This window comes from Oenanthe melanoleuca, chromosome 6 (genome assembly GCF_029582105.1).
Source record: "Oenanthe melanoleuca isolate GR-GAL-2019-014 chromosome 6, OMel1.0, whole genome shotgun sequence".
NCBI classification, from domain to species: Eukaryota; Metazoa; Chordata; class Aves; order Passeriformes; family Muscicapidae; genus Oenanthe; species Oenanthe melanoleuca.
This window is the reverse complement of record NC_079340.1, coordinates 4,092,012-4,117,329: the sequence shown is the minus strand read 5'-3', so window position 1 is coordinate 4,117,329 and position 25,318 is coordinate 4,092,012. Positions and strand designations below refer to the sequence as shown.

The following is a 25,318-nucleotide window of genomic DNA, read 5'->3' as shown; positions in this document are numbered from 1 at the left end:
AAAAACTCTGGCTTTTATAGTGAAAAAAAAAAAAAATCTGGCTTTTGTAGTGAACTTACTTTCCATGAGTACAAATGGAGAGCAGGAAAACAACTTAGTCTTTGTAAGCAATGAACATGACCAGCCCTGCAATTGTAGTGTTAGATGAGGGATAGAAATCCCCATGGCAGCCACATCTCTGTGCTGGCAGTCTGAGCAACTCAGCATTCATGAAAAGTACAAGTACATTAGAAAAATTACAGGAAGCTGATAGAATGTTTTGGCACAGCTTCAACTTAAGTTTTGCTGAGTAATTGAAAGGTTTTTTTTTTTTTAGTCTTCCCTTTTCCAAGAGTAGAAAATATTTGTATCCATTCACTGGAATTTCAAATTGAGTTCTTTGAAAGAATTTATTTTTTTAATGATCAGGAAGTGGATTACACTGGCAGATTTGTCTCTGTGTCAGCATGAGACAAAACAAGTAATTTTCATTGTTGGAAACAGCAAGGTTTTTACACTTTTTATTAGAATGAGGTGCTGTTCAGGAGTGTGAGACCTGGAGGAAACTTCAAGCTTGTTTCAGAAGAATAAGCAAAAGAGGAGAAAAAGAAAAACTATGGGAACAGCATTTCTACCATTGATGTCCTGGGGAGGCAGGGCAGGCTGGCTTTAGGGGATTCTAGATGGAGACATGATAAGGGTGGTAAGGAGAAGGCAGGAAGGGAGACATCAGGTCTGCTTTCTTTCCATGTCTTTGTCATATCCATGGTTTAGTTGTTCAATATCCAAAGGCCATCTGGCTGTTGGGAAGCAGCAGTGTGGAGCTCAGGCTGATAGGCTTTGTCATGGCTTTTAAGCTGGGAGAAAGGCATGCAAGGCTTCTGCTGACCCCATGGGTAAAGGATTTGAGTACCAGGAGAATAAGAGCAGAGCTTGGAAGCATTATCAGAACAGCACTTGGGTTTGAAGTTGTTCCATGACAATATCCAGGGCTTGCTGAGTGCCTTCAGAGGGAAGCATGGAGGGTGCCCAGGAGGCAGACAGGCAGCTGAGGATTTGGTGCTTATGACTGATATCTACTCTTGAGGTTTTCTGAAATGTCTGAGCCAGATTTGTGGAATACTTGGACTGAACTGCCTGTGTAGAGTAGTCTACTAATGATTTCCAGCAAGCTGTGTCATTAACTTTGCTGAGTTACACTCCTAAAGCTTAGTGCATAATCAGCTTATTGAAGGATTGTGATTTATGGCCTCACATCTCACTAACATGGGTTGTTTTGATATCTTCTACTTCATGGCATTCAAACTTCCAGTTTTGTCCATCTGTCAGGCATGGGCTGACAGTTTCACCAGGCAGAGACAGTTCTGTGTTAAAGTCAAGGGCAAAACTCTCAGGTGTAAAATTTGTAGAAAGCCTATCTCCTGTGTCAGCTCAGTGAATGGGAATGTGCCTGAGACTTGATTTTGGTGTTGCTTTTTGTGTTCTGCCACCACTGGAGGTAACTTAGGGATTTGTAGCTGTTCTCTGGGCCTGAACTGTGCTTTCCTTGCTCCTTAAATCATCCCCATTGAGGGGCTTGGGCCTGAGCTGGGATCTTCAGTGGCTTGTCCAAGTCTCCTGTCTGCTGGCTAAATGTATCCTTGTGGAGACCTGTTGAAGCCCAACTTGACCAGGCAATATTACCTCAGGTCTGTAAATCAGGCTGGTCCTTTCCTCTTGGCTGTGGAATTCTCTCTGTCCACCTTTTTGACATTGATAAAATATTTGGCTCACACTGTTCCCTATTGCAAGTCTATGTGTAAAAGAAGATTTTGATTTTTCCTCAGTGTACTTTTCCTACTTTAATGAAATTCTTCTGGAACTTTGTAATGTTGCCTCTCCTATCCAGTCAGAGTTATTTGGCACTGGCAAGGTTTGGATGTTAACATGGGCATGGGAACACACAGACTCTTCCTTGAGTCTCCTTAGGAAAAATCTTATGAGTGTTAGTGGTAACAAAACTAATAAAGTTCTTTTCATAACTCTGTCCCTCATCTGGGCAGCTGAAAATTGTCTTCCAGAAGTGCAGCAGTGTACATTGCATTCCCATGTTATTTCTCTGTGTGGGCTCAGAGAAAATGTCCTTGATTTGCCCAGGGCAATGAACAGCAGCATTCTCCCTGGGAAACCTCTGTACTTTTCCTTAATCAAATCTGACCTCATCTAAGGCATGAGTCTAAGGTGTTCAGTTTAATTGTAACATTACACACACTGCTTCTTGGCCTGCTTTGAAGGACAAAATATTCCTGTTCATAATTTGTAATTGCTGCAGTCTGTCTGTAGTACATTCCTGTCTCTCCAATACTCTAAATTGTTCTTAATAAAGATGTGTGGGTTAATTGGAACCAACAGATGTCTTTTTGTACTCCCTCCCAGTTATCCCCAGTCTTCTAGGCAGATTACCTGCTCTCATCCCACCAATGCTGCAGATAGGATTGGGTTTATTTTGTTTGGGTTTTTTAGGGAGTTAAAATGTGAGGCACAGTTATATCCTGGAGCAGGCAGTGTCTTGTTAATATGCTGCCATCCATTTGTGGTATGGGTCAGTTGAAGGCATGTCTGGCTTCTTGGTGCTGGCAAACACAAACGTGCATTTTTGTTGTTTCAATTGCTCAGGCTTGATTTCAGCTTGGAGTCTGCCTGAGGGGTTTTCCAGGTGGCTCAGTGTGAGAGGCCTTTGTGCTTGTTCCTGGCTTGGCTGACAGGGACACAGGTGCCATGGAGGCATCTGGGTGGGAGTTGGTACCCACAAACCTGCTGCAGGCTGCCTGTATGGTTCAACCTTTCAAAAAACACAGAAAATATCCCCACTTTGGGCTGCTCCTCAGAACATGGGAAATATTTAGATGAATCCCTTGGGTTTCCTTTTTGTTTGTTTGTTGTGTGCTGTAGGAGTAGATTTGAGAGATGATGTTCCTTTGGGTGGCTCCTGCAAAGTGCTGCGTTCTCTGGTCTCAGCAATGCTTGAGTGAAGCAGATGTTGTCTTTTCTACATCATTGTAAAAGTGCTCAAACCTCCTGTGGGACTGGATCCCAAATGTTCTTTTGATTTGGTCCTTCCTGTTATAGAAAGGTTAAAAGAGCATTTTTGTTCTCATCAAATGTTAAGTGGCAGGGTTACAGCAGGCTTGAGAGCCAGGAGTCTCTTGTTTCAGGAAGTGTTTTTATATGGATGGAAAAGGTACCTGCAGAATTAGGTGTGTAAAAGGACAGTACATTTCATAATGTATTAGCTATTAAGGTGTTAATACATCCTGCTTGAGAGTATTTTCATAGCTATGCCATTTATACATCTTTTAAAATCTGGGCAGCTGTTTTCCCCTTTCCCCTCACTCAGAGCAGTTTTCCTGTGGAGTTTGAAACATTTTCTCCCTGAAGCTGTATCTCTGATCATGGTGGTTTTATATTTTTCTTACAGCTTTTTGATCATGTTGCTGAATGCCTGGGAGACTTTATGGAGAAACAACAAATCAAAGACAAGAAACTGCCAGTTGGATTTACATTTTCCTTCCCCTGTCGACAATCCAAGCTAGATGAGGTAAGAAGATTTCACAATTTTCTTAATGCACAGAAGAGCTGCCATGTTATTAAAACAGTGCCATGAAAGCAGTACCCCAGACAGGTCTCATTTTGGGGATAAATGAGTATTATATTTCACTGTCAGACTGTGTTTGTGTTTATGTTTCTGCCTGTTTGGTGGGTAACCAAAGGAGAGGAGACAGCTGATATTTTGTGTTGAGCTCCTCAGTGTTTTGGTTTACCCTCTAAACATGGCAGTGGTTTCCCTGCCTCCTGTGCAGCCTTTTTCACCTCTCCATGGGGTGTGGGGTTTGCTGAGTTATCCCTCATGAGTACATGGATTTGGATTGGGATGTCCCTACCACCAGAAGCAATCAGCCAGGTCACCTGGAGCCAGCCTGCTTTACAAAGGGATGGGAATAACCAGCTTTGTGCTGAGATTCCCATGAAAGGATGCTGTGGTGTTTTCCTCCTTTTGCTCCACAAATGACTCAGCAGCCTCCACCCGGTCCAGCATTGCCATGACAACAGTGTAGCAAATGAAAGCAGGAAAGTTAAATCTGCACAAAACTCAAAAGGTTGCCCTGTGACAGCACAACCTGCTTTTCCAGCTTGCAGGTCTCTAGGTTAGCCTGGTGCAGATGCTGGTGCTGAGGAGGGCCAGGTGAGGCACGATTTTCATTGCATTTCATAATTCTCAAGCAGTGCTGAGAGCTGAACCCAAGGATGCTGAGGGTCTGAGAGCAGTTCAGAGCAGAGAGCTGCCCTTACCTGCATCAGATCAGGAGGGATGAGCTGATCTGGTGCATGGTGAGGCTCCTGAGCACAGCAGAGCTGTGCTGGGGATGTGGTTGTGAAGCTGAGCTGCCCTTGGGAAGGTTTGCTTAGCTGCATGCTGAAAGGTGCTTGTTTGTGGGCAGGTTTGCTCCAGCCAGCTGGGATGGAACTCTGCTTGTGTGGGGCACTGAGCAGTGGCAAAGTGGAGGAACAAGACAGGGGAGGGTGTCCCTTAAAGAGAAAGACCAGCAACAAAAAAAAAATTATTGACAGTTTTGCTGATGTCATTTGAGTGTTTGAAAAAGATGGTTTTTCTGGATTCTGTGGGCCAATTTTGCTGCTTCTGTGAGGCTGTGCTTGCCTGGGTGCTGTTTTCTTGTGCTTGGTGAGCAGGAGGAGGCAAGGTGGTCCCTGTTTGCTCAGAGGGTGATAAGATGGGCACAGCATGGTTGGGCCCCACTCAACCCTGCTGCATTCCAAGGGCTCCTTTCCTTGGAAGGAAAAATTCCTTCCAGCACGGCAGCCAGTCACGCTGAGAGGAGCTGCCCTTTGCCAGTGTGGTTTGACCAGTTTTTTATAAAAGTCTTGTGGAACAAGGTGCCCTTTTTTCCTGTGAAAACTGTGCCAGCAGAGCAGCCTTTGCCCACAGTTTCCCTGCACAGCAGCACGGGGCTTTGCTGGGTTTCTAAATGATGCCCATGAGGGCAGCACATTGGCAAAACTTACACAAACTGAGTTTGTGGTCTGGGGTAGGAGAGTGTGTCCTGGTCTGGAAAGAGCTGTCCTGACCCTCTGTCCCCTGTAGCTGTTTCAGTTTGGAGTGAAAATTTGATTTTTAAGATGAGATATGGGCAAACATACACCTGGACAATGGCTGCTTGTGCCTACAGGCTTCAGCTTTTCTGGTTTTTATCTTCTTGGACTCCTGACAGATGTGAATATTGTGGTGGGTATGGAAAGCTGAGCTGGTTTGAGTTTTCTTTGTGTCAGTTGATTACCATCAATGCTCTTTTTTTTTTCTTTTATTATTATTTACCTGTACATTGAATGCTCTGATTCAGCCAGGCATTATGTAAACAGCAAGAAATCAGTGTAGTATTACCTTGGGGGATTTGCATGCTCTTCATGATGGTTTGCAGACAAGGAATTCAATACCAGGATTTCCTTTTTAATCTGTGCTGTAAAGTAGGGACATGCATTGTTACATCTCCAGTATTTTCATTTGCCTCAACCCATAAACACAATCCCACAGCTGAACAAGCTCAGGCAGATGGGACTCCAGGCAGTAAAATGTGCAGCAGCCTGATCCCCACTGCAGCTGAGTCCTGGACATGCCAACATCATATCCCTGCTCTGCAGTCAGTCCTGTACAGTCAGCTTTTTCTGAAAGCAGTCTATTTCCATGGCCCAAAAGGATTAAATGGTTTTCCAAGAAAAACTGTCGAGGAGTAGCTGGGAGAAGAGTAGACTGAAAATACAAAATGCAAACACACCATTTTCCAGCAAGGGAGGGGAAAGGAGATTTCCATCTTTTGGCTCTAAGACCACCAATTGCCTCAGGTTGGGTTGTTAGAGGTCATGTGAGAAAAGAGGCTTGAAGATTCATTTGAAATGTAAAATCTTGGTTTTAAGGGAAAAAAAAAATAAATCTGTGTGTGTCTTATTGTGAATGCTGCTGCCTTTTTTTTATCAGGGTATTCTGATAACCTGGACAAAGCGCTTCAAAGCGAGCGGCGTGGAGGGAGCAGATGTCGTCAGGCTGCTTAACAAGGCCATCAAGAAACGTGGGGTAAATGGCACTTCTTTCTCCTTTTTAGCTGGATCTCAGCTCTGTCAGGGACAGCTCTTCATGTCACTCACTTGAACAGGTGGTCTGGGTGGTGCTGCTTTCTTCCATGGAAATGTGTGGGTGGGCTGGAAAAACGAAGCGGCGTCAGAGTTGTGTGGAACTGTGATTTTCCTCACAGCTCACAACTGAGTTGCTGTGTCCTGGCTTTTCCCTGGCAACCTTCAGAGTGATTTTATCACTCTTCAAAGTGCTGTGTGGCAGTGCTGTGGCTTTTCAGTGATACCAACACGTCCCAATTCCTGAGAAACTTGTTTCTCATGGACTGGGCTCAGCTCAGCTGTGCACCTGCTGTGCGTGGGAGCAGGAGAGGAGCTGAGCAGAAGAGAAGGGGATTTCAGGCTCAGCGAGCTGCTGCTCCCTGCAGTTTCTCAGTGTTGACTTTATAGAGAGTGAAGGTGACCAGGCTGCTGATTTAAACAAATAAAAAGGCACTGAGCGTGAGAGGGAATGAATTTGGGTTTGCATAGTTCTTGCAGCCAGGTCATATGTTGATTACTCAGCATCCAAAAATTCACTGGAAACTGTGAAGTATTTGCTTTCTTTGGGCAGTTGTGGACTCAAGCAAACCTGGATTTTGCTGTCACCAAACAGCATTACTGGAGTCAGTTGCTGTCATTAGGTTTGGTAGAATCACACGCTGAAGAACCTGGAAATGAATGGCTGCATGTCATTTATTTAATTGCATTATTTTTTAATTAAAATCTTCACTTGAAATAAAACACATTGATGCACAGTGACTCTATAAGAAATATTTTCTAGATTGACTCCTCAAGCAGCTGTTTCAAATCATTCCATGATGTTTCAGTGTGCAGTTCCTTCTCCCTCATGTACAGGCCTTTTCTTTCCTGCCTGAGTGTGCTTATGTGAGAGCAGGTCTGTGCTCTCTGGAGTGATCCTAGTGCTGCTTTACTGCTTATTCTGCTCCCCCTGCCTCCTTGAGTACGTGGGATGGGGAGCTGGCAGACAGAACATGGAATATTTTAAAAGACGAGCTGTGGTATTCAGACAGATTATTTGTCTCCTTGTGAAACTACTTTCTGAAAAAAGGAGCAGTGTTTTCCAGAGGAGCCCTGTGGCCCAAGTAATGCTTTGCTGCTCCCCAGGACTATGATGCAGATATCATGGCTGTGGTGAACGACACCGTGGGCACCATGATGACCTGTGGCTTTGACGACCAGCGCTGCGAGATCGGCTTGATCATCGGTAACGCTGGAGGTGGCGGGCACGGGGTGCTGTGCCTCTGCCTGGCCGGCCTGCTCAGCACCTCCTGCTGCCCTTTCCCCCCCAGGCACGGGCACCAACGCCTGCTACATGGAGGAGATGAGGCACATCGACCTGGTGGAGGGTGATGAGGGCAGGATGTGCATCAACACGGAGTGGGGAGCCTTTGGAGACGATGGCTCGCTGGAGGACATCAGGACCGAGTTCGATCGGGAGATTGACCGTGGGTCCCTTAATCCTGGCAAGCAGCTGTAAGTCAGGCAGTCACCTGTCAACATTTGTTCTGTTGTTTCCTGTTCTGTGCCCCATTTCCCATTTGTGTTAGGAGTTGTGCAGTTCAATAAAACTTTGCCTGCAGGGGCCAGGCCTTATGGTGTTTTGGTTGTCCATGGGTTCGTGAGTGACTGCTGTCCTCTCCCACAGGTTTGAGAAGATGGTCAGTGGGCTGTACATGGGGGAGCTGGTAAGGCTCATCCTGGTGAAGATGGCCAAGGAGGGGCTGCTCTTTGAAGGGAGAATCACCCCTGAGCTTCTCACCAAAGGGAAGTTTGAGACAAAACATGTTTCTGCCATTGAAAAGTGAGTAATCAGTCTCTTCACTCCTTGGGCTTCACAGTGACTCTGAATGTTAATTTTCTTTTTGCTTTGTGGGGAGGTGTGCTGCTTTGGGGGTGGCTGCCATTCTCTACTGCCTGAGCAGAGCAGGCAGTCTATGTCCTCCTCCCCAAAATTTCTCCCTTCCTCTGCACTGGGAAGAACTATAAAGTCTGCCAGTCCATGCAGCTTTCAGGGTACGAGCTATAGTACCTCTCTCGCTGCTCACAGAGTTGCTACCCTGCAGCTAAACACAGGAGTGAGTTGGCTTAGTGCCTCCTAGCAAATACTTGTGCTGCTCCTTGCTGTCTCCCTGGGATTGCTGGGCAGAAGGAGAACAAGTGTGACAAGGCAGAGCATTCAGTCTCGTAGGCAGTGCTGGGTGCTGCACACTGACCTCTGAGCTATGTGCCAGTTGGTTTCTGAGAGTGTCATCACCCCTCTGGTCAGCACTTACAGGCTCTTTCCCCTGTGTTTTTAAAATTCACATCACTGGGATTGTTTCTACCATAGTCATTGGGCTGGATTTTCTTTTTGAAATGGCAAATACGACACCAAGGGAACAGCCAGTAACTTCTCTAATGCCTGCTCCTGCTGCCACAGTTTACTCTTGTCCCTGCAGACCATGTTACCTGAACAGCTTTCCATTAAATGTGTGTATTCATTTGTCTTAACCACAGAGGTGTGTGTTGTGAACCAAGGTAATGTTGAACAGCAGTGAGAAAAATGCACTTATTGAGAAATTCAGTTATTAAGAGGAAAAATTTGCTCTGAAATCCCACTTTACTTCCTGAAGAGACACTTTGTTTATAAGTAGGGGGCACATCTCTGTGCAGCTTCAAATTTCTAGCTGGTGCTAGCAAGATGCAAGAGTCCTTAAAAAGATATATGGAGTGCAGTTAAGGGTGGCAAGGTATACACCCCTGGTTTTTTGTCTGGGAAATGACTGAGCTGGAGAAGGAGAAGTTTTGCCAGAAGACTTGCTCTCAGGCTGGGTGCTAATGAGGAAAAAAACAATGCAAGAGGCAGAGATTCAGAGTGGGGTTGTAAAAGCCTGAAAAGAGACCCGTTAGGATGAAATTGCTTGGGCAACCTTTGCTCAGGGTTTTGTTTTTTGCACTGGGCTTAATTTATCAAGACATGCTAGGGAATGAGTGTGGGATTGGGTGTCTGCTGAATTGTGGGGCTGGTGCTTCATGGCTGGGAGAAGCTGTTTGCAGTTTAAAGCATCACTGTAATGAAAAAGCATTTTAATTCCTCTGGATCCTCCCCATAGTAGTACCTGGACTTGCATTGTTTGTAGGTGTCTGTCCTGGTTTGAAGGACAGGTATCTGCCAATAAAGGCAGGAACTTCTCTTTGAAATGGAGAATGTAAACCCCCTCCCTCCAAATTATTATTATAATTTTGTAATTAAGGGACTGTCAGGCAAAGATATGGGAATTAGGAATAACAGTTCTTTACTAGGAAAGTTAAAATAGAAATACAGTATTACAAAGAACAATCTCAAAACACTGCCAGAGTCAGAATCCAAGCTGACACCCGTCAGTCAGTCAGGGTGTTGGCACAGTCCCATTCAATGGTGGCTGCATCCTCCTGCAATGACAGATGTGGTTCAGCTGGAGCAGTGCTCCTGGAGAAGGTGCAGTTTTCCTCTGAAGGTGCAGGGATGATGTGGAAAGGTCTGGTTTTCCTCTGGAATCCAGTGGAAAGATGGATAACTTGCTGTCCAAAATCTCAGTTTTTATCTAGGTAGGAAAGGCTTGGCTGCTCCCCTGGCTGGAGCATCTCCCAGTGGGATGATGGAATTTTATCAGTCATGCAGTGGGACTGAATGGGCCAGCAGCAGATGATATCTTCCTGGAGGGAGGATGGGCTGTGGGAAAGATAAAGATGACTGCCCCACCTGGTTTTAAAGATGGCCCATTAGCAGATAATATGTGCCAGGAGATAAGGGTCACTGCCCCACCCACTTCAAGAGATGGTGACAGAATTCACATTTCTGGCCACATCAACCCAACACAGTGGTGTTAATGGAAAGCTTTTCCATCACGTTTGGAGCATTTTATTTCAGGCCTCATGAAGCTTTCTAGTCCAGATCTCTAAGAAACATTCTTCCTAACTTTCTCAGCTATGCAAATCCAGTACCTGCCAGCTAAGAAATCCCTTTGGCTTCACAGGAGCAAGGAAGGTTTGAACAAAGCCAAAGAAATCCTGACCCGCCTGGGGGTGGAGCCGTCCCACGAGGACTGCATCGCCGTGCAGCACGTGTGCACCATCGTGTCCTTCCGCTCCGCCAACCTGGTGGCCTCCACCTTGGGCGCCATCCTCAACCAGCTGCGGGACAACAAGGGCGTGGGCCGCCTGCGCACCACCGTGGGCGTGGATGGCTCCCTCTACAAGATGCACCCACAGTGAGTCCCTGGGGCATGAGGTGTGGGGGTTCTTGCTGACCCCCAGGCACCAAACTCCAGAGCTCTATAGGCTCCTGCTTGTCGGGTTATCTTAAATAAGCAAAGCAGCTAATAATTAAAAGGGTTATTTATTACATCTTGTTACAAAGCACATCAGTCTCAACAAGGCAATAGCAAAAGCAATAAGTGAATGGCTAGAAGCACTGGTAAAAGCAGCAACTCTCTGAATACATAGTCTTATATAGCATTTTTTCAACAAGCTAGGATGCAAACTCAGACCACCTCTCTTTAACCTATTAAAATTCTAGTTACACACCAGGTTATGCATAGAACTACACACACAATCTGTCTTGTTCTATCTAAGAAATGTAAGCAATATTCTTGTAAGCAATACTTGTAAGTCCTCTCTACAACTGTGGGCTTGGAGCCTCTACTGAAGATACCAGTACCTTCACTAGAACTTGAACTACTACTGTGGAATCCAGACCTTTTACTCACTAAAAACATCAGAACTCACTCTAAGACTTATTCAACTCTGATCTCTCTCCGAAGAATTCAGAGAGACCCCTGACTCACTGACTCCAACAAGCCACTCTGCTCCTGCCGCTGGCACCCCACCTGCTCTGAGCATGGCCAGCGTGGCATCGCAGGATGTCACCCAGGCAGGCTGTGACATGATGAACCCAAAGCATGGGCAAGGGGTTTAGGGCTGAGCTGGACATCGTGGGGGAAAGGAGAGATGTCTTTTAAGTGGAAAAGTTGTGTGGGATTCTCAAAACCACACAGAAAAGAGCCCAGAGTTACCCTGAGAACTTTGTCAGGGAAAACTGTGGTGGTCTGAGTAGATGCCTTAAGATATCACCAAGAGACCTACTGGAAGGAGAGTTTCTTTGTGCAAAATACTTCTTTGTGCCCATTGATTGGGCTGTGTGGAGACCTGCATTAATTCACTGTCATCTCCATTTCCAGTTTAATGCCCATGCCTCACCCTATTTTGACCAGTCTTTTCTGAATATATACTTGGAAAGCAGGGTGGGGAAAAAAGTAGTGCTTAGATTTCTGTAGCCTTTAAAAAACCAGCTTTGTCTTGTTTTTCCCCGTCTTGCAAGCTACATTTTTAGTGAAACAGCTGTGTAGAAATCAGAAAATTAATGTTTATAGGGGAACTTCTGAAAGGGGAAGTGTGCTTAATGTTTCATTTTCAGTTTCTCATTATTTATTGAAAAAGATATTTTCCTCTGTTGAAGAAAACCATTGAATTTTAGCAAGCAAAAAGGTTTCCAAGAATGCTGTTCTAGTTAGCTTTTCCAGATTGGGCAAGGTCTGGGGATTGTTAAGATAATAAACTTGGGCAATTTTGATTTCTGAACTGTTCCCCACACCATCTAAACCAGCGAGTTCAGGAGGGAACCCCAGGACAGGGAATCAGAGCAGCTTTGCAGCCAGGAAGTTTGTCCCATCCAGGATCAGGTTCAGGGGATGAGACTGATCCTCTGCCCTGCTTTTTGCTGGCTTTGCTTATAAATTCGGGAGGAAGGAGGCTGTGGGGAAGAGCCACTCTTCCCTGACAGTTTTCCTACTTGGGAGGCTGTAGCTAGTTTGAGCACGGTGAGGTTTGCCCACTCTCCTTGCACTGGGTTGGTGTCAGCAGTGCAGATTTTGGTGGGGGATGCAGAGCAGATTTCGGGGTGTGGGCAGTGCATATTTGGGGGGATGCAGAGCAGATTTGGGGGGATGCAGTGCAGATTTTGAGGGAGATGCAGCGCAGATTTTAATGGGGGAGATGCAGTGCAGATTTTGATGGGGGGATGCTGCACAGATTTTGAGGGGATGCTGCACAGATTTTGGGGAGATGCAGTGCAGATTTGGGGAGATGCAGTGCCGATTTTAGAGGGATGCAGCACGGATTTTGGAGGGATGCAGCGCAGATTTTGAGCCTCCCCTCCCGCAGGTACGCGCGGCGCCTGCACAAGACGACGCGGCGCCTGGTGCCCGACTCGGAGGTGCGGTTCCTGCTGTCGGAGAGCGGCAGCGGCAAGGGCGCGGCCATGGTGACGGCCGTGGCATACCGGCTGGCCGAGCAGCACCGCCTCATCGACGAGACCCTGGCTGAGTTCAAGCTCACCCACGAGCAGCTGCTGCAGGTGAAGAAGAGGATGAGGGCGGAGATGGAGGCGGGGCTGAAGAAGAAGACTCACGACACCGCCAAAGTGAAGATGCTGCCCACCTTCGTCCGCAGCACGCCAGATGGGACAGGTTCGGCTGTCAGTGTGGGGTTTGGTGAGGCTGAGCAGTGCAGAGATCTCCCTGCTGGCCTGTGCTGGTTGCTGGCAGCCTGGTCCAAGCAAAGTCACAGCTTGAGGGGAGAAAACCACAGCAGGGAGCAGAAAACCACAACTGAGATCATAAACCCAAACCCGTACGAAGCCTGTTCATATTACTTGGTGTCCTGGTTTGAAGGACAGGTGTCTGCCAATAAGGGCAGGAGTTTCTTTTTGAAATGGAGAATGTAAACCCCAAATTATTATTATAATTTTGTAATTAAGGGACTGTCAGGCAAAGATATGGGAATTAGGAATAACAGTTCTTTACTAGAAAAACTAAAATAGAAATACAGTATTACAAAGAACAATCCCAAAACACTGACAGAGTCAGAATACAACCTGACACCCTGTCAGTCAGTCAGGGTGTTGGTAGCAGTCCCATTAAATGGTGGCTGCATCCTCCTGCAGTGACAGATGTGGTTCAGCTGGAGCAGTGCTCCTGGAGAAGGTGCAGTTTTCCTCTGAAGGTGCAGTGATGATGTGGAAAGATCTGGTTATCCTCTGGAATCCAGTGGAAAGACAGATAACTTGCTGTCCTGCTTTTATCTAGGTAGGAAAGTCTTGGCTCCTCCCCTGGCTGGAGCATCTCCCAGTGGGATGATGTAATTTTATCAGTCATGCAGTGGGACTGAATGGGCCAGCAGCAGATGATATCTTCCTGGAGGGAGGATGGGCTGTGGGAAAGATAAAGGTGATTGCCCCAGCTGGTTTTAAAGATGGCCCATTAGCAGATAATATGTGCCAGGAGATAAGGGTCACTGCCCCACCCACTTCAAGAGATGGTGACAGAATTCACATTTCTGGCCACATCAACCCAACACACTTGGGTACTTTGCATTTCAGGGTGGCTGGCCAAATTTCAGCTTTGTCTCAGAGAACAGTTGTGTGGGTCCTTTTTGCCTTGTTGATTTAAAGGAAAAGAAAATAATCAGAGCAGCATCTAAAATCCTCCTTTGATGAAGACCTTCCCAACTTAGCTTTTAGGAGATTTTCTATCAAAATACTTTGAGAGAAGCATTTCTTCAGATTTTACTTGTGGTTCTTCAAATATACTCACATATTATAAACACATACTATTCTTTTACAGAGAATGGAGATTTTCTGGCACTTGACCTTGGAGGAACAAACTTTAGAGTTTTGCTGGTGAAAATCCGCAGTGGTAAAAGGAGAACGGTTGAGATGCACAACAAGATCTATGCCATTCCCATAGAGGTGATGCAGGGAACAGGAGAAGAGGTATTTGTGTTTCTCTTTGGTTGCACTGCTGCTTTCTAAATAACTGCTTAAGAGCACGTAACATGTATGATTTCAAATATCTGACTTTTTCTTTAAAGCTGTTTGATCACATCGTTACCTGCATTTCTGACTTCCTGGATTACATGGGGATAAAAGGTGCACGTCTTCCTCTTGGCTTCACCTTTTCCTTCCCCTGCAAGCAGACCAGTCTGGATGCTGTAAGTTCCTTAGTGTCTTTTGAATCTCTTTCTGTGCTTCTGCCAGGCCTGGTTTCTCTGCCCTCGTGTCATCCACGTGCCACTTACAGGAAGGTCACACCAGGGGAAGGTTTGTGCACTGACCCTGGCCAGTACAGCTGCTCCTATAAATAGTTCCTATAAAGGTAGTCATGCAAATGCTGCTCAGCCCATGGCTGTGACAGATAAGAGCATTTAAATTTTCCATGGTGGTCATATCCCTTTTTTAAGGCATTATGTTTCCAACTGTGTTAAGCTGCTGGTCTGTGACACTTGCCTGGTTTTGCAAGCAGTAAGCAAAAGTCCATCCCTGCTGCCAGTGCCTGTTCCCAGCTGATCTTGTCTCACTGGATGGAGTGGTTGCACCAGAGTCTGTGGGCTGTGTCACCCTGAGGGTGACAGTGTGGCCTGCAGCACATCCCTGACAAATGGGCTTGTGTTCTTTGCACTAACATGTTTAACTTCTTTGCTGCCACATACTTACACCAACCTCTGCAGCTGTTAATAGTTTCCTGTATACTTAGCTGGGGTTTCTTTTAACAAAGGCATACACTTTTTGGGGTTTTTGAGTTTGTTGTTCCTGTCACATTTTTTAATTTTTTTTTTATTTTTAGTTTGTTCCATTGCTCTGGAAATTTAGAGCCCAACCACAATTAGTTGTTTTAGATGCAAATTCTACATATTGAGGAGATATTCTTTCTCACAGAGACTCTTCTGTAAAACATCACACTATAGTATTTGAAATGTTAAATGTACAGAATGACATCTGAGTCCTGGCAACTTGATAATCTATTTTCTTGCTTTATAGGGTATCCTTCTCAATTGGACAAAAGGCTTCAAAGCTACAGACTGTGAGGGAGAAGATGTGGTATATTTACTTAGAGAAGGAATTAAAAGAAGAGAGGTGATTTTTCTTTTTTTTTTTTTTTTTTCCTCATTCTACTCCTCTCCAGACTTGACAGACCTTGTGGGTCAGCCTGGCTCCCTCACACAGGATTTGTGTGCCTTGTAGACACAGGCTGTGCCTCCTGTCTTCCTGTCAGAAGATTGCTTTTCCCCAGAGGCTTCTAACTTCCCACATTTGCCAGAACTTTCAAGGCTTCTTTCAAACTCTGTGGAAATTTCCACTGGCATGGAGAAAGCAGGAGTTTTCAAAATGGTGATTGTAGGAAATGCACCTCAGTGCACCCTAAAGGACAGTTTTCTCCTCCTCTTCTTGATCTTGAAAAAGCCTCAACCAGCTTAGCCAAAACTTTCTAGGAAGGGAAGAAAAATACCCTGAGAAGAGTGTTAGTTTGCACAATTTTTATAAGCCAATGAAAAGGAAGTCTTAAAACCTTTGTTACTGGAATTACTATGCAATTGCTGTGATACTGAATGTTTATACCATGTGCCTATGTAAAAGATAGGTGCTTAAACATACACCTTTGCTGCCTGCTGGTAGATTAGGTTCCTGTTTTTGCATGTGTGAAATCAGGCTGGTGATTTCAGTTGTTTGTTCCCAGGGTGTTTCTCCAGCATCCCCTTTGGTGTGAGGGACTGCCCCTAGCCTGGAGTTCTCACTGTTGTTTTCTCTCTCCCAAAGGAATTTGATTTGGATGTGGTGGCTGTGGTGAATGATACAGTGGGCACAATGATGACTTGTGCTTATGAAGATCCAAACTGTGAAATTGGGCTCATTGTGGGTACGTGTTAGAGCTGCTTTTTATTAAACAGCGCGTCCACACATCTGTCTGTATTCCCATGGAGGCATCCCTGTGGTTAACTGAAAAGAAAGCTATGATATCTTGGAGCAAAAGAGGGCAAAATTCAACAGCCAGCTTCATTCTCACAGCTCCCTTGCCAGCAGTGAGACAGCTGAAGTAATTCCACAGATGACTGCTGATGCTTTTGCAAATGCCACGTTTGGGGAGCCTGAGTCACAGGGCAGTGTGAATTCCCAGAGCTCTCCAGAGCAGTGAGAAGGGGAACTAGGCCCCTGCAAGCTTTAAGAGAGTGCTTTCAGTTGTGAGGTGGCTTGTAGGAAAATCAAGCTGCATGGGTTTCTCCTGCAGAGGGTTGGAAAAGGTCCAGGATGAGTCAGCTCAGCGCGTAGGAAGCCGTGTCTGCGCAGCTCCGTCCGCGGTGCGTGCAGGAGCCAGAGTTCCTGCAGGAAGGACAGCGTGTCCTTGGGGTGCTGGGAACACCCCTGGGGACTGTCCACTGCAGCCCTGCCAGCTCTGCTGTGCAGCCAGTGTGTCTGCACAGAGGTGGCCTGCCCACGTCTGGGATAATGGCAGTGAAAGCCCCAGGGCTCTGACAGCTCCCTCTGCCCTTTGTCTGGATTGCCTGGCTGATGGCACCTGGGGGAGGTTGGATTTGGTCTGGTTTGGTCCTGCAAACCCAGACATTCCCCCTGGCAAGCCCTGTGCTGTGGCTCAGCACTCCTGCAGCAGGGGAGTACTGTGGGAGGATCCCTTTCAGCTCAGACTCTGTTGATGTAATTCCCTAAAAAAACGGCAAAGGGAAACAGACCTGCTGTAGCAACTGATGGATAATCTGGGATGCAGGATTAAATGGGAGTTATGTAACTTCAAGAGAACTTTTGCCCTGGTAGCAGCTAAAGCTGCCTCTCTTTGCTAATAAAGCTTTACTCCCTAAAGACCTCTGCGTACATGGAGCACTTTGCCACACTCCTTAGGATCCTTATTAAGAAATACCAAATATGGCCTCATCTCAACATGGAAGTAACCTTCCTGCTGGAGAAAATAAGCAACTAAAATCACAAAACCCCCCAAGCAATCAGCTAGTAAAACTCCTGCTTGCCTCAGAACTTTGCTGAGTTTTCAGTTCAGCACATTTTCCCCTGAATTCTGTGGGGTCTATGGGCTTTGTGGAAGGTGGTTCTCAGCTGAAAAATTCAGCTATCTGCTTCCTGCAGTTTTGGGGTCAGAAGCACATGAGGTTTTGTGTGCTGAAAGTGCTGCCCTGCTCTTCCTCCCTGCAATGTGGGACCCTCAGCCCAGCTGGAATGGGTGAGCTTCCTCCCTGAGCCACCCTGAGCAGTGCATCACAGGGGTAATGTTTTTCTTCAGTCTAGGACTGCTGAAGAGTCATGGTTTGGGTTTTTTTGGTGATGTTTCAAATGATGATTCAACTACTTCTTTCAGAAAAAAACCACAGATCAGGATCCCCCAGAAAGTTTGTCAGGGCTGTGGTGCTGTCTTTAGCGTTGTTTTGTTCCAGCCAAAGAGTAACTTGAGTGTTTGTTTCTTTCAGGAACGGGCAGCAATGCCTGTTACATGGAGGAGATGAGAAACATAGAGATGGTGGATGGTGAGCAGGGGAGGATGTGTGTGAACACGGAGTGGGGAGCGTTCGGGGACAACGGGTGCCTGGATGACATCAGGACAATATATGACAAAGCAGTGGATGACTTCTCACTGAATGCTGGGAAGCAAAGGTACTGCAGCAGAGATGCTGTGCTGTGCATATAAGCCAGGCTGCCTTTAAGTGCTTTTAAGAGAGAACTGGATTTCTCCCAGATGAGGATGGTTAAGAGTGGGAAATGACCACAGTCCTGCTGTCCTGTTCCTGGACACTGCTTTTTTGGGACTTACTTGCTGCCATGGGACTCCACAGCAGGGCTTTTGGTGAGGACTTCAAAATTCTTTAAATTATGAAGAAACTCTTTTTCTCATCCTGTGCTGTACTGAGGAGGATGGCTAGTCATTCTTTTACTCTGAGTCTTATGGTAATCTCTTCTAGCTGAACTGTCTTTGTAGAGGGCTGTGCCTGTGGAAATCCTGAATTTACATCAGCTGGTGTGGTTAAATCTTGGAGTTGCTTACTGTAAAACAGGAGCTCTCTAGCAGTTGCAGCCAGCTCTTATTTCAGACAATTTTCTGAATGGGATAGGTCATGTTAGAGGCCCTGCCTTTCTTGCTTCTGGAGTCTGGTCCTCTTTTTGGGGCTCAGCTTTTGTTGGGCAACTGCTTCCCTGTCCCTTTCAAGAGAAGGTTTACAAGGAGGTGCCAGCACTGATAAAACTTGGCTGAGACTGTTGCTTGCTAGGACTACAGTTTTTCATCATTTTTTTGCAGCAGTGCTTTGATGCCAGGAGCTTTTAAAGAGATTTTGTGACTAGAGTAAATCTGCCCACAAAAACCTGAGGAATACAGACCAGTTGGCAAGTCCCATGGGAAGCTCTTTAGAAGCTGAGGCTCAAACAGACTCAGAGGGGCAGACGTGGAGCGACCCTGATGCAGCAGCAGAGTTGGCATGGAGTAAGCAGCCAAAGGAGACTGCCAGGGGAATAATTTATTCCAGAGATAGTTGGGCACTCAGAAGGAAGGACACTTGCTGGGTACAAGCTTGAGAGAGTTCATGGTATTAAATGGACTTTGTGGCCTGCTTCCAGCAGGATGGTGTGCTGGGCTCTGTCCAATCCAGGGCACAAACCCTGCTGTAGAGCTTCAGGAGGTGAAATAAAGGATGCATCACTGAGTGCCCTTCTCAGGAAATGGAACTGTTCAGTTCTTGTTGGTAAGGACACAACTACAGGCCCCAAAGTGCTCCATTCGAGCCAGAATGATGCTGGAAGGGAGAGAGTGCAAAACACAGCTGATACCTCCAAACAGAAAAAGCTCAGTGGCTCCATGCAGGAAAATTACAGGAAAACCACAAGGTACAGTCACTGCAAATGCAGTGGTTTTAAGGGAGTCCTGCACTTTGAAACCAACCCTGTGCAAGATAAAGGATGGGAAAAACCACGTCCAGTCTACTCACAGGACCACTGACCTGCAAGTTGGCAAGCTGGTGGTCCAGGGTTGGTTAATGTTCTTCAGTCAATTCAAGCACCTGATTTCCAGTAGGAAACAACTTGTCCCCAAACCCCAAGGAGGAACCATGCTGTCTTGAGCCCCTCTCAGTCCCAAGCTCTGCAGACAGGACCCAAGTTTCCCACCTGCAGTCTTGCCTCGAGCTAGAGAGAGGAAATATCTTCCACCTGCAGATCTCTGTCTAGCACAGGATAAGGATGTCCTGGGAGTGATGTTTAGCATTGGAGCTGCAGCCCTGTGGCTGCTAACACACCTGTGAAGCTGCCTTTGCAAACATGGGCAGGTTCCCTCTGAGCTGGAGTGCTGTTTTTTCCTTGCAGGTATGAGAAGATGATCAGTGGGATGTACCTGGGGGAAATAGTCCGCAATATTTTGATTGACTTCACCAAACGGGGTTTCCTGTTCCGAGGCCAGATTTCAGAGACACTGAAGACCAGACATATCTTTGAAACCAAGTTCCTTTCTCAGATTGAGAGGTAAGAGCACTGCTCTGACACTGCTTGGAGTGAAATAGTGTAGTGTAGTGTGTCATCTGGTGACACTGCTGGACGGGAGGGACAGCTGGAGAGCGTTGCTTGCATCTCTGGAGAGAATTTGGATTTCAGCCTATGTGTGTGCAGGAGGATTCTTTACAATATCAACTGAATTTCTAGCAATGCTCACTTCTAAACCTTGATTCCCTTACTCTGTCATTTTATTTCCTTGTTTGGAAATCAAGCCATTTTCCTGGGCCTCTTGTGTGTGTTTAGCTGCAGTTGTGGAATTGAATGAATGCTAGCTGAGTGAGCACTGCTTACTGGGTGTTTTTGTGCTTTTATTGCTTGGACTCTGTATTTTAAAGCAATCTCTGAGGCTTCATGGGGGAAAAAAACCTCAAGATCATAGTTAAAAATATTTTCCTGGAAAGGAAAGGAGAAGGAGAGGTAATGCAGAGCTGGACTTGAAGCCTCTATTGCTGCTTGCGCACCTCTCCTGCCCTGCAGCACAGTGCAGGGGTGACTGAATTTGCATTCCCTGTGCTGTCAGGAGAGGCATGGCTGCAGCCATCAGTGCAGTGGGGTTTGTAGCTCCACTGAGGCAAGCCTGTAACAAGGTGTTTTCCTCCTGCAGTGACAGGTTAGCCTTGCTGCAGGTACGAACCATCCTGCAGCAGCTGGGGCTCAACAGCACCTGCGACGACAGCATCATTGTCAAGACGGTCTGCGGGGCGGTGTCCAGGCGAGCAGCTCAGCTCTGTGGCGCTGGCATGGCTGCCATTGTAGATAAAATTAGGGAGAACAGAGGCTTGGAGCACCTGGAGATAACAGTTGGTGTGGATGGCACTCTCTACAAACTCCACCCACAGTGAGTATTTGCCTTCTCAGCGTTTGTTTGTGCGTTGCGTGTGCGTCCTTCCTCTTGACGCTCCCAACTGGGCTCTCTCACTTGCTGGGATAAGAGCCAGGAGAAGAGAAAAAGTCTTAATCAGAAGCTTGGGGCTTTCTGAAGAGCAATGAGAGGATCAAGAATGACTTGGGAAAGGTTCTTGAGGTGGTGACAAGCTGAAGTGGACACAGCTTGCCGAGTGAGGTGGAAGCTGTATAGCAAGGGAAGGATCTCTTGGCTCTGGACAGGCAGTGACAGAGCAGTGCTGAAATGCCTGGTGCCTCTTTGGAGGATGTTTCTGTTCAGTGTCCAGCGGAGAAGAGCTGCTGCAGAACAATGCAGGTGAGGGCAGGAGTCTAAAAGAGCTGGGGGCAGGAGGAGAAGAGAACTAGTGCCCACCTCTAGTGTGCATGGAGGGAGATGGGTGGGAAGGAGAGGACTCATGTGGTCTGTTCTTTTCCCTTTGCTGTGGATTAGTGATCCCAGTTAACCTCACACAGGCAGGGCTGGGATGCAAGTGCTTTTTCCTTTAACTGCTACCACTCCCAGGCTTCAAATCCACCCTGGTTCCCATCATTTTCCTTCTTACCCCGATGAAAGGGGACGCAGTGCAGATGCCCGTGGCAGTGCTCCACTCCACAGTTGCTGCAGGGCCTTGCTCACCCACTGCCCTCGTTTCCTTTTGCAGCTTTTCAAGGATCATGCACCAAACAGTGAAAGACCTGGCGCCCAACTGCGACGTGACCTTCCTGCTGTCGGAGGACGGCAGCGGGAAAGGGGCAGCGCTCATCACAGCGGTGGGATGCAGGCTTCGTGAGGCTGAGCAGAACTGAACTCCACAATCCTGGCCTCAATTCTGTCTTGTGTTTCTCATAAAGCAGCGACTGCCTAGTCAGAACTGGTAAAAACCCAGAACTCACTGCTTTATCGGGGGAAAAAAAAAAAAATTACAACTAATGACATAAAAAAATAGGATACAAGATAGAATGTGTGCTGTTAATAATATCTCCTGTTTCTGGACCCCGATCTGCATGTTTCTTACTCACCTTGTTGGTACCTTCCCCATCTGTAGGTCATGGAAAAAGCCAGTCTATAATTTCTGCAGTTGTCAAAAATCAGTTGTTGTCTGAGACGAAATTGCCCCCAAGTGATGTGTGTTGAGAGCTCCCGTTGCATTGTACCAAACGTGTTCTTTGCAGCATCCCTGTTAAGCACACTGCCAGCACGCTGACCACCAGACCTGGGTGTTGATGCTTTTTAAGTGAAGGGGAAGCAACAGTTCCCTCCTGCATTATCTACCTGCTGTTGTTTCGTCTCAAGCGGTCATGAAAACATTTTGGTGTGTCAGCACTGTGCACACGTAACTCTCTGTAGTGGGACTTGACAGCGCCACTTACTCGCTTCCTTGATGCCTCTTCTTGTCATGGTGAAAGTAAACACCCTTGTCCCACAGTTCTGGTTCCACTGGTATTCCCCATTGCTTCTGTGAGTAGTGTTGTGTTACTGGGCGAGATCTGTTCGGCGAGAAATCCCTTAAAGAGTGAAGCCGAGTGGTTGGTGACTGGGGTGATCCAAATCTCCAGAGCTGTGAATTTGGTAGATCTACAGTCCCTATGTGGCTGTGCTGTATTGTGTCTGAGGGTTCTTAGAGAAAATAGTTCCTCTCTCTTGTTAGTCTGGGTCAGGGCACTGCAGCTGCCCTTCCACCAACCCCGCAGCTCAGCCGTGTCCCCCGGATGCGCCTCCTTCCGTCTCTCGCCTTAAATAATGGGTATTTGCTTCCACACAGAGCTTTAATCTTTACTGCTGTTCAGCAGCCACTCAGAACACAAACACTCAGAGTCAGTGTGCAGAAAGGGAGAGGAGGAGAGTTGCATTTTGATCTTGCCTTTGAGGACCCGGGTGTGTAAACAGCCCACAAAGCCAAAATTGGGTGCAGCTTTTTCCAAGGACGAAAGCAACAGCAGATCATTTACATGTGGTGTACCCTGTCCTCTGTCCAGTCGATGCCATTATTATATTTGCATACCAGTTGCATCACTTAACTCGAGAAGCAGTTAGGAAGGTACACGTTGAGTAACATTTGTAAGTCACACCACTTTCTGCAAAGAGGGAGACCACACAGTAGTTCTTAATTCCCACTCTTCTACCAAAAATGAATTTGAGATGTCTGCATGGTTTTCCCTGCTGCCTTTCCCTGCAGAAAGTAGATGGAAATTTGCAGGCTACTCTTCTCTGTTCTCATTCCACTCCCAAGGATTTGGATTGCCCTACCCATCGATAACATTTCAATATGCATTATGGTGCACTGTGAGTGAATGTTGTAAAGTAACCTGTGAGTCACAAACAGTCATTGCAGCTTTAAGTGTGTGTCTACCTGAAAAATTGCATGCCTAACTGGTTTTGCAAAGGTAGAGGGTCTTTTTACTTTGCACACTAGTAGCTCTGGTACTAGTGTTACGTGATACTTGTGAAAATATTAAACTTTTTTGATGTGCGTTAACTGGTGTTTAGTGGTTCTTTCTGGAAGAGGTGCTGTTGGCTGGTGGCTTAGTGCTTTGGGAAGAGCTATTGTGTAGGGAGAGCTGCAACCTAATCCCAGTGGTGCCTGTGTTTTGTGTGTGTGTTTTTATTCCCGGGCATTCGGGGTCAGATTCACACAGATCCCCGTGCCTCGTGTTTCCTAGCGTAGTTCAGCAGAGGCACAGCGCTGACAGCGCCCAAATCTCAGGGGCTGTGTGGCTTGTCTGGGTGCTCCTCATGCCCTGTCTGTGCAGGAAACCCTCGGGGGCTGTGTGGTTCCATCAGGCTTGTGCTGGATACGGCGTGTCCGTGAGCTCCCCGTGTGTGTGGGGTTAATTTTGGCAGAACCTCGGTGTCAGGTGCTCCTACATCTCTGCTTGGGGTTGTGGTAGATGAAAACCCCTTTGTACACTAAAGCTGTGCTTCTCCAATAACCCGTTTCATGTTACAGCTTGAATAGTCTCTGACAGCCTTGATGTGCAGCTATGACCCCAAACAGGAGACAGAAGAAGGTGAGAAACTTTTTTTGGGCGCAGGGGACGCGTTGCATTTTGAATTGCTTGAAGGTTTGCAGATCTTGTGCCCGCCGTCAGTGGTGCTGTAGGGGTGGTGTGAGCCGTGCCTGGGGTCCTGGCTCTGCAGCTCTTTGGCACCTGAGGGCCAGGCTCAGTGCAGGATAGAGGGTGAACGAGAAGTGCAAGTTAAACTTGGTCTCAGGGTGACTGTGAATTTTGGAGATGCTGGCATAGGTCGTTTTGTTTATTGGATCCAGCTCATAACAAATAGGGAGTGAGTTTGTGTTTCTAACTTTTCCTACCGTGGACCATGGTTGGTGTACTTGATAAGACACAGCAGTTCTTTTCCAAAGGGAGACATGGTGGGATTTTCATTTCCAGACTACTTCTTACCCCTGGGAAACTGTTCCAAGTGAATCACAAGCTATAACTGTCTGAAGAAATGTCTCCAATGTTACCCAAGCAATGACTGAGATGTCTTTCTTAAAGCTTTTAGGCTTGGTGAATAAAATCACAGTCCTCTTAACTGTTAAGCTGTAATTACTGCAATATGAACACAAAAATCTTATATTTCCTGGGGAAAAGACCATTTGCATACCACTGTTGTAATGTCATCTGCTCCTTACTCCTCTGGGGTTCTCTCAGAAGCCTTTTGAATGGGTTTTAAAACAAGCAGACCTTGTTTTGTTTTGTTTTCTTAAGAAAATAGCAGAAGGCAAAATAAAGTGTTTCTGAACTTCTGAACCCCGTTCTGTGCTTTTTGTTCGTTCCCTTGCCATGACAATGAGATTTTTCAACTGTTTTTCTTTACTGACTGCAGGGACTGCTTTGCTACTTGGAGCACAAGCAAACACACAGGGGAGGGGTTTATTGCTGACCTGGGTGTCTTTACTGCTGTGTGCTATTTAATCCTGTCTATATTTATATGAAGAATTGCATGTACTTACCATGGAGCATGGTGTTCCTGCTGCCTCATGTATCACAGGAGTAATGTAGCCTTGGGCTGCCTTCTGCATAACAAGGGCTGGGATCATCTCTATTTCCTTAACTCTTGCTGTTTCTTTGGGATGAAATCTCAGGATCTGCACTGAGTCCACCAGAGAACTCCTTTTGCCAGGAATTATCCTCTGCTTTCTGGTCCCAACAAGAGAAGGAGATGCCTTGAAAACATTGGTGCAAGTCAGGGACTGCACAGGGGATGCACTGGCAGCACGTGTGTGACACTGGAATAGGCTCTGCCTGAGTGTTCAGGTGTGATGGGAGAGGGAGGGGGAAGGTGGGATGCTCAAGACAGGCCTGTTTGGTCTAAAAAGCTCTGCATTAGAAAGCTGCAGAGTTTAAAGGGCTTAGACTCACACCAGCTGGGCAGGGGGAGTACAGCTCACACGTGTCAAATAATGAAATCTGTGAGTGGGTGTCCATCAGCTCCTCAGAGCCAGGCCTAGCCTGGTCCCAGCAATGTGCGCCTGGCAGAGCATCCCTCCCAAATGGTTTTCAGTCCCTGTGGCAGAATGGCTTGGTGGTGGCTGGCTGTAAATGCCTCTCACTGCTCTCCCTCTGCCCAGCACACACACCAGCAGTGCAGCTGTGGGAAGAGAGGGTAACAGCTGGAGTAGAAACCATCTGCTGGAATTACTTCAAATCTTGAACCTTTTCACTTTTTCACTGAACTTTTTCAAGATTTCAGGTCTTGAACTTTTTCACAGGGGCCTGGATTCTCTTGTCCTAATAGTGGGACAAGTTTGTTGCATAAGATAATTGATCTCCACAGAGCCAGGGAGGTGGAGAAGTGGAGAAGGGACACATCTTGTTCCTGTATTGAAACAGGCTTGGGAAAATTGTGTCCCTGAGTCCTCTTTCAGTCCAAGCCATGAATGTTTTCTCTGGATTTACTGCAGAATTTAAGCC

The 25,318-nt window shown here is 46.6% G+C and overlaps 1 protein-coding gene across 1 annotated transcript in view; it reads left to right on the top strand.

The window, feature by feature from the left end:
* Positions 1–24,154, top strand: part of LOC130254666 (hexokinase-1) — a 35,602-nt gene extending 11,448 nt beyond the window's left edge. Inside the window, exons 4-18 of the mRNA XM_056494442.1 lie at positions 3,437–3,556; positions 6,008–6,103; positions 7,267–7,366; positions 7,452–7,635; positions 7,808–7,963; positions 10,158–10,391; positions 12,343–12,647; positions 13,803–13,951; positions 14,050–14,169; positions 14,996–15,091; positions 15,773–15,872; positions 17,446–17,629; positions 19,328–19,483; positions 20,118–20,351; positions 21,061–24,154. Coding sequence (XP_056350417.1) covers positions 3,437–3,556; positions 6,008–6,103; positions 7,267–7,366; positions 7,452–7,635; positions 7,808–7,963; positions 10,158–10,391; positions 12,343–12,647; positions 13,803–13,951; positions 14,050–14,169; positions 14,996–15,091; positions 15,773–15,872; positions 17,446–17,629; positions 19,328–19,483; positions 20,118–20,351; positions 21,061–21,205 — 2,379 coding nt within the window. The 3' untranslated portion in view covers positions 21,206–24,154. The remainder of the gene's footprint in view (positions 1–3,436; positions 3,557–6,007; positions 6,104–7,266; positions 7,367–7,451; positions 7,636–7,807; positions 7,964–10,157; positions 10,392–12,342; positions 12,648–13,802; positions 13,952–14,049; positions 14,170–14,995; positions 15,092–15,772; positions 15,873–17,445; positions 17,630–19,327; positions 19,484–20,117; positions 20,352–21,060) is intronic.
* Positions 24,155–25,318: the final 1,164 nt, after the last annotated feature.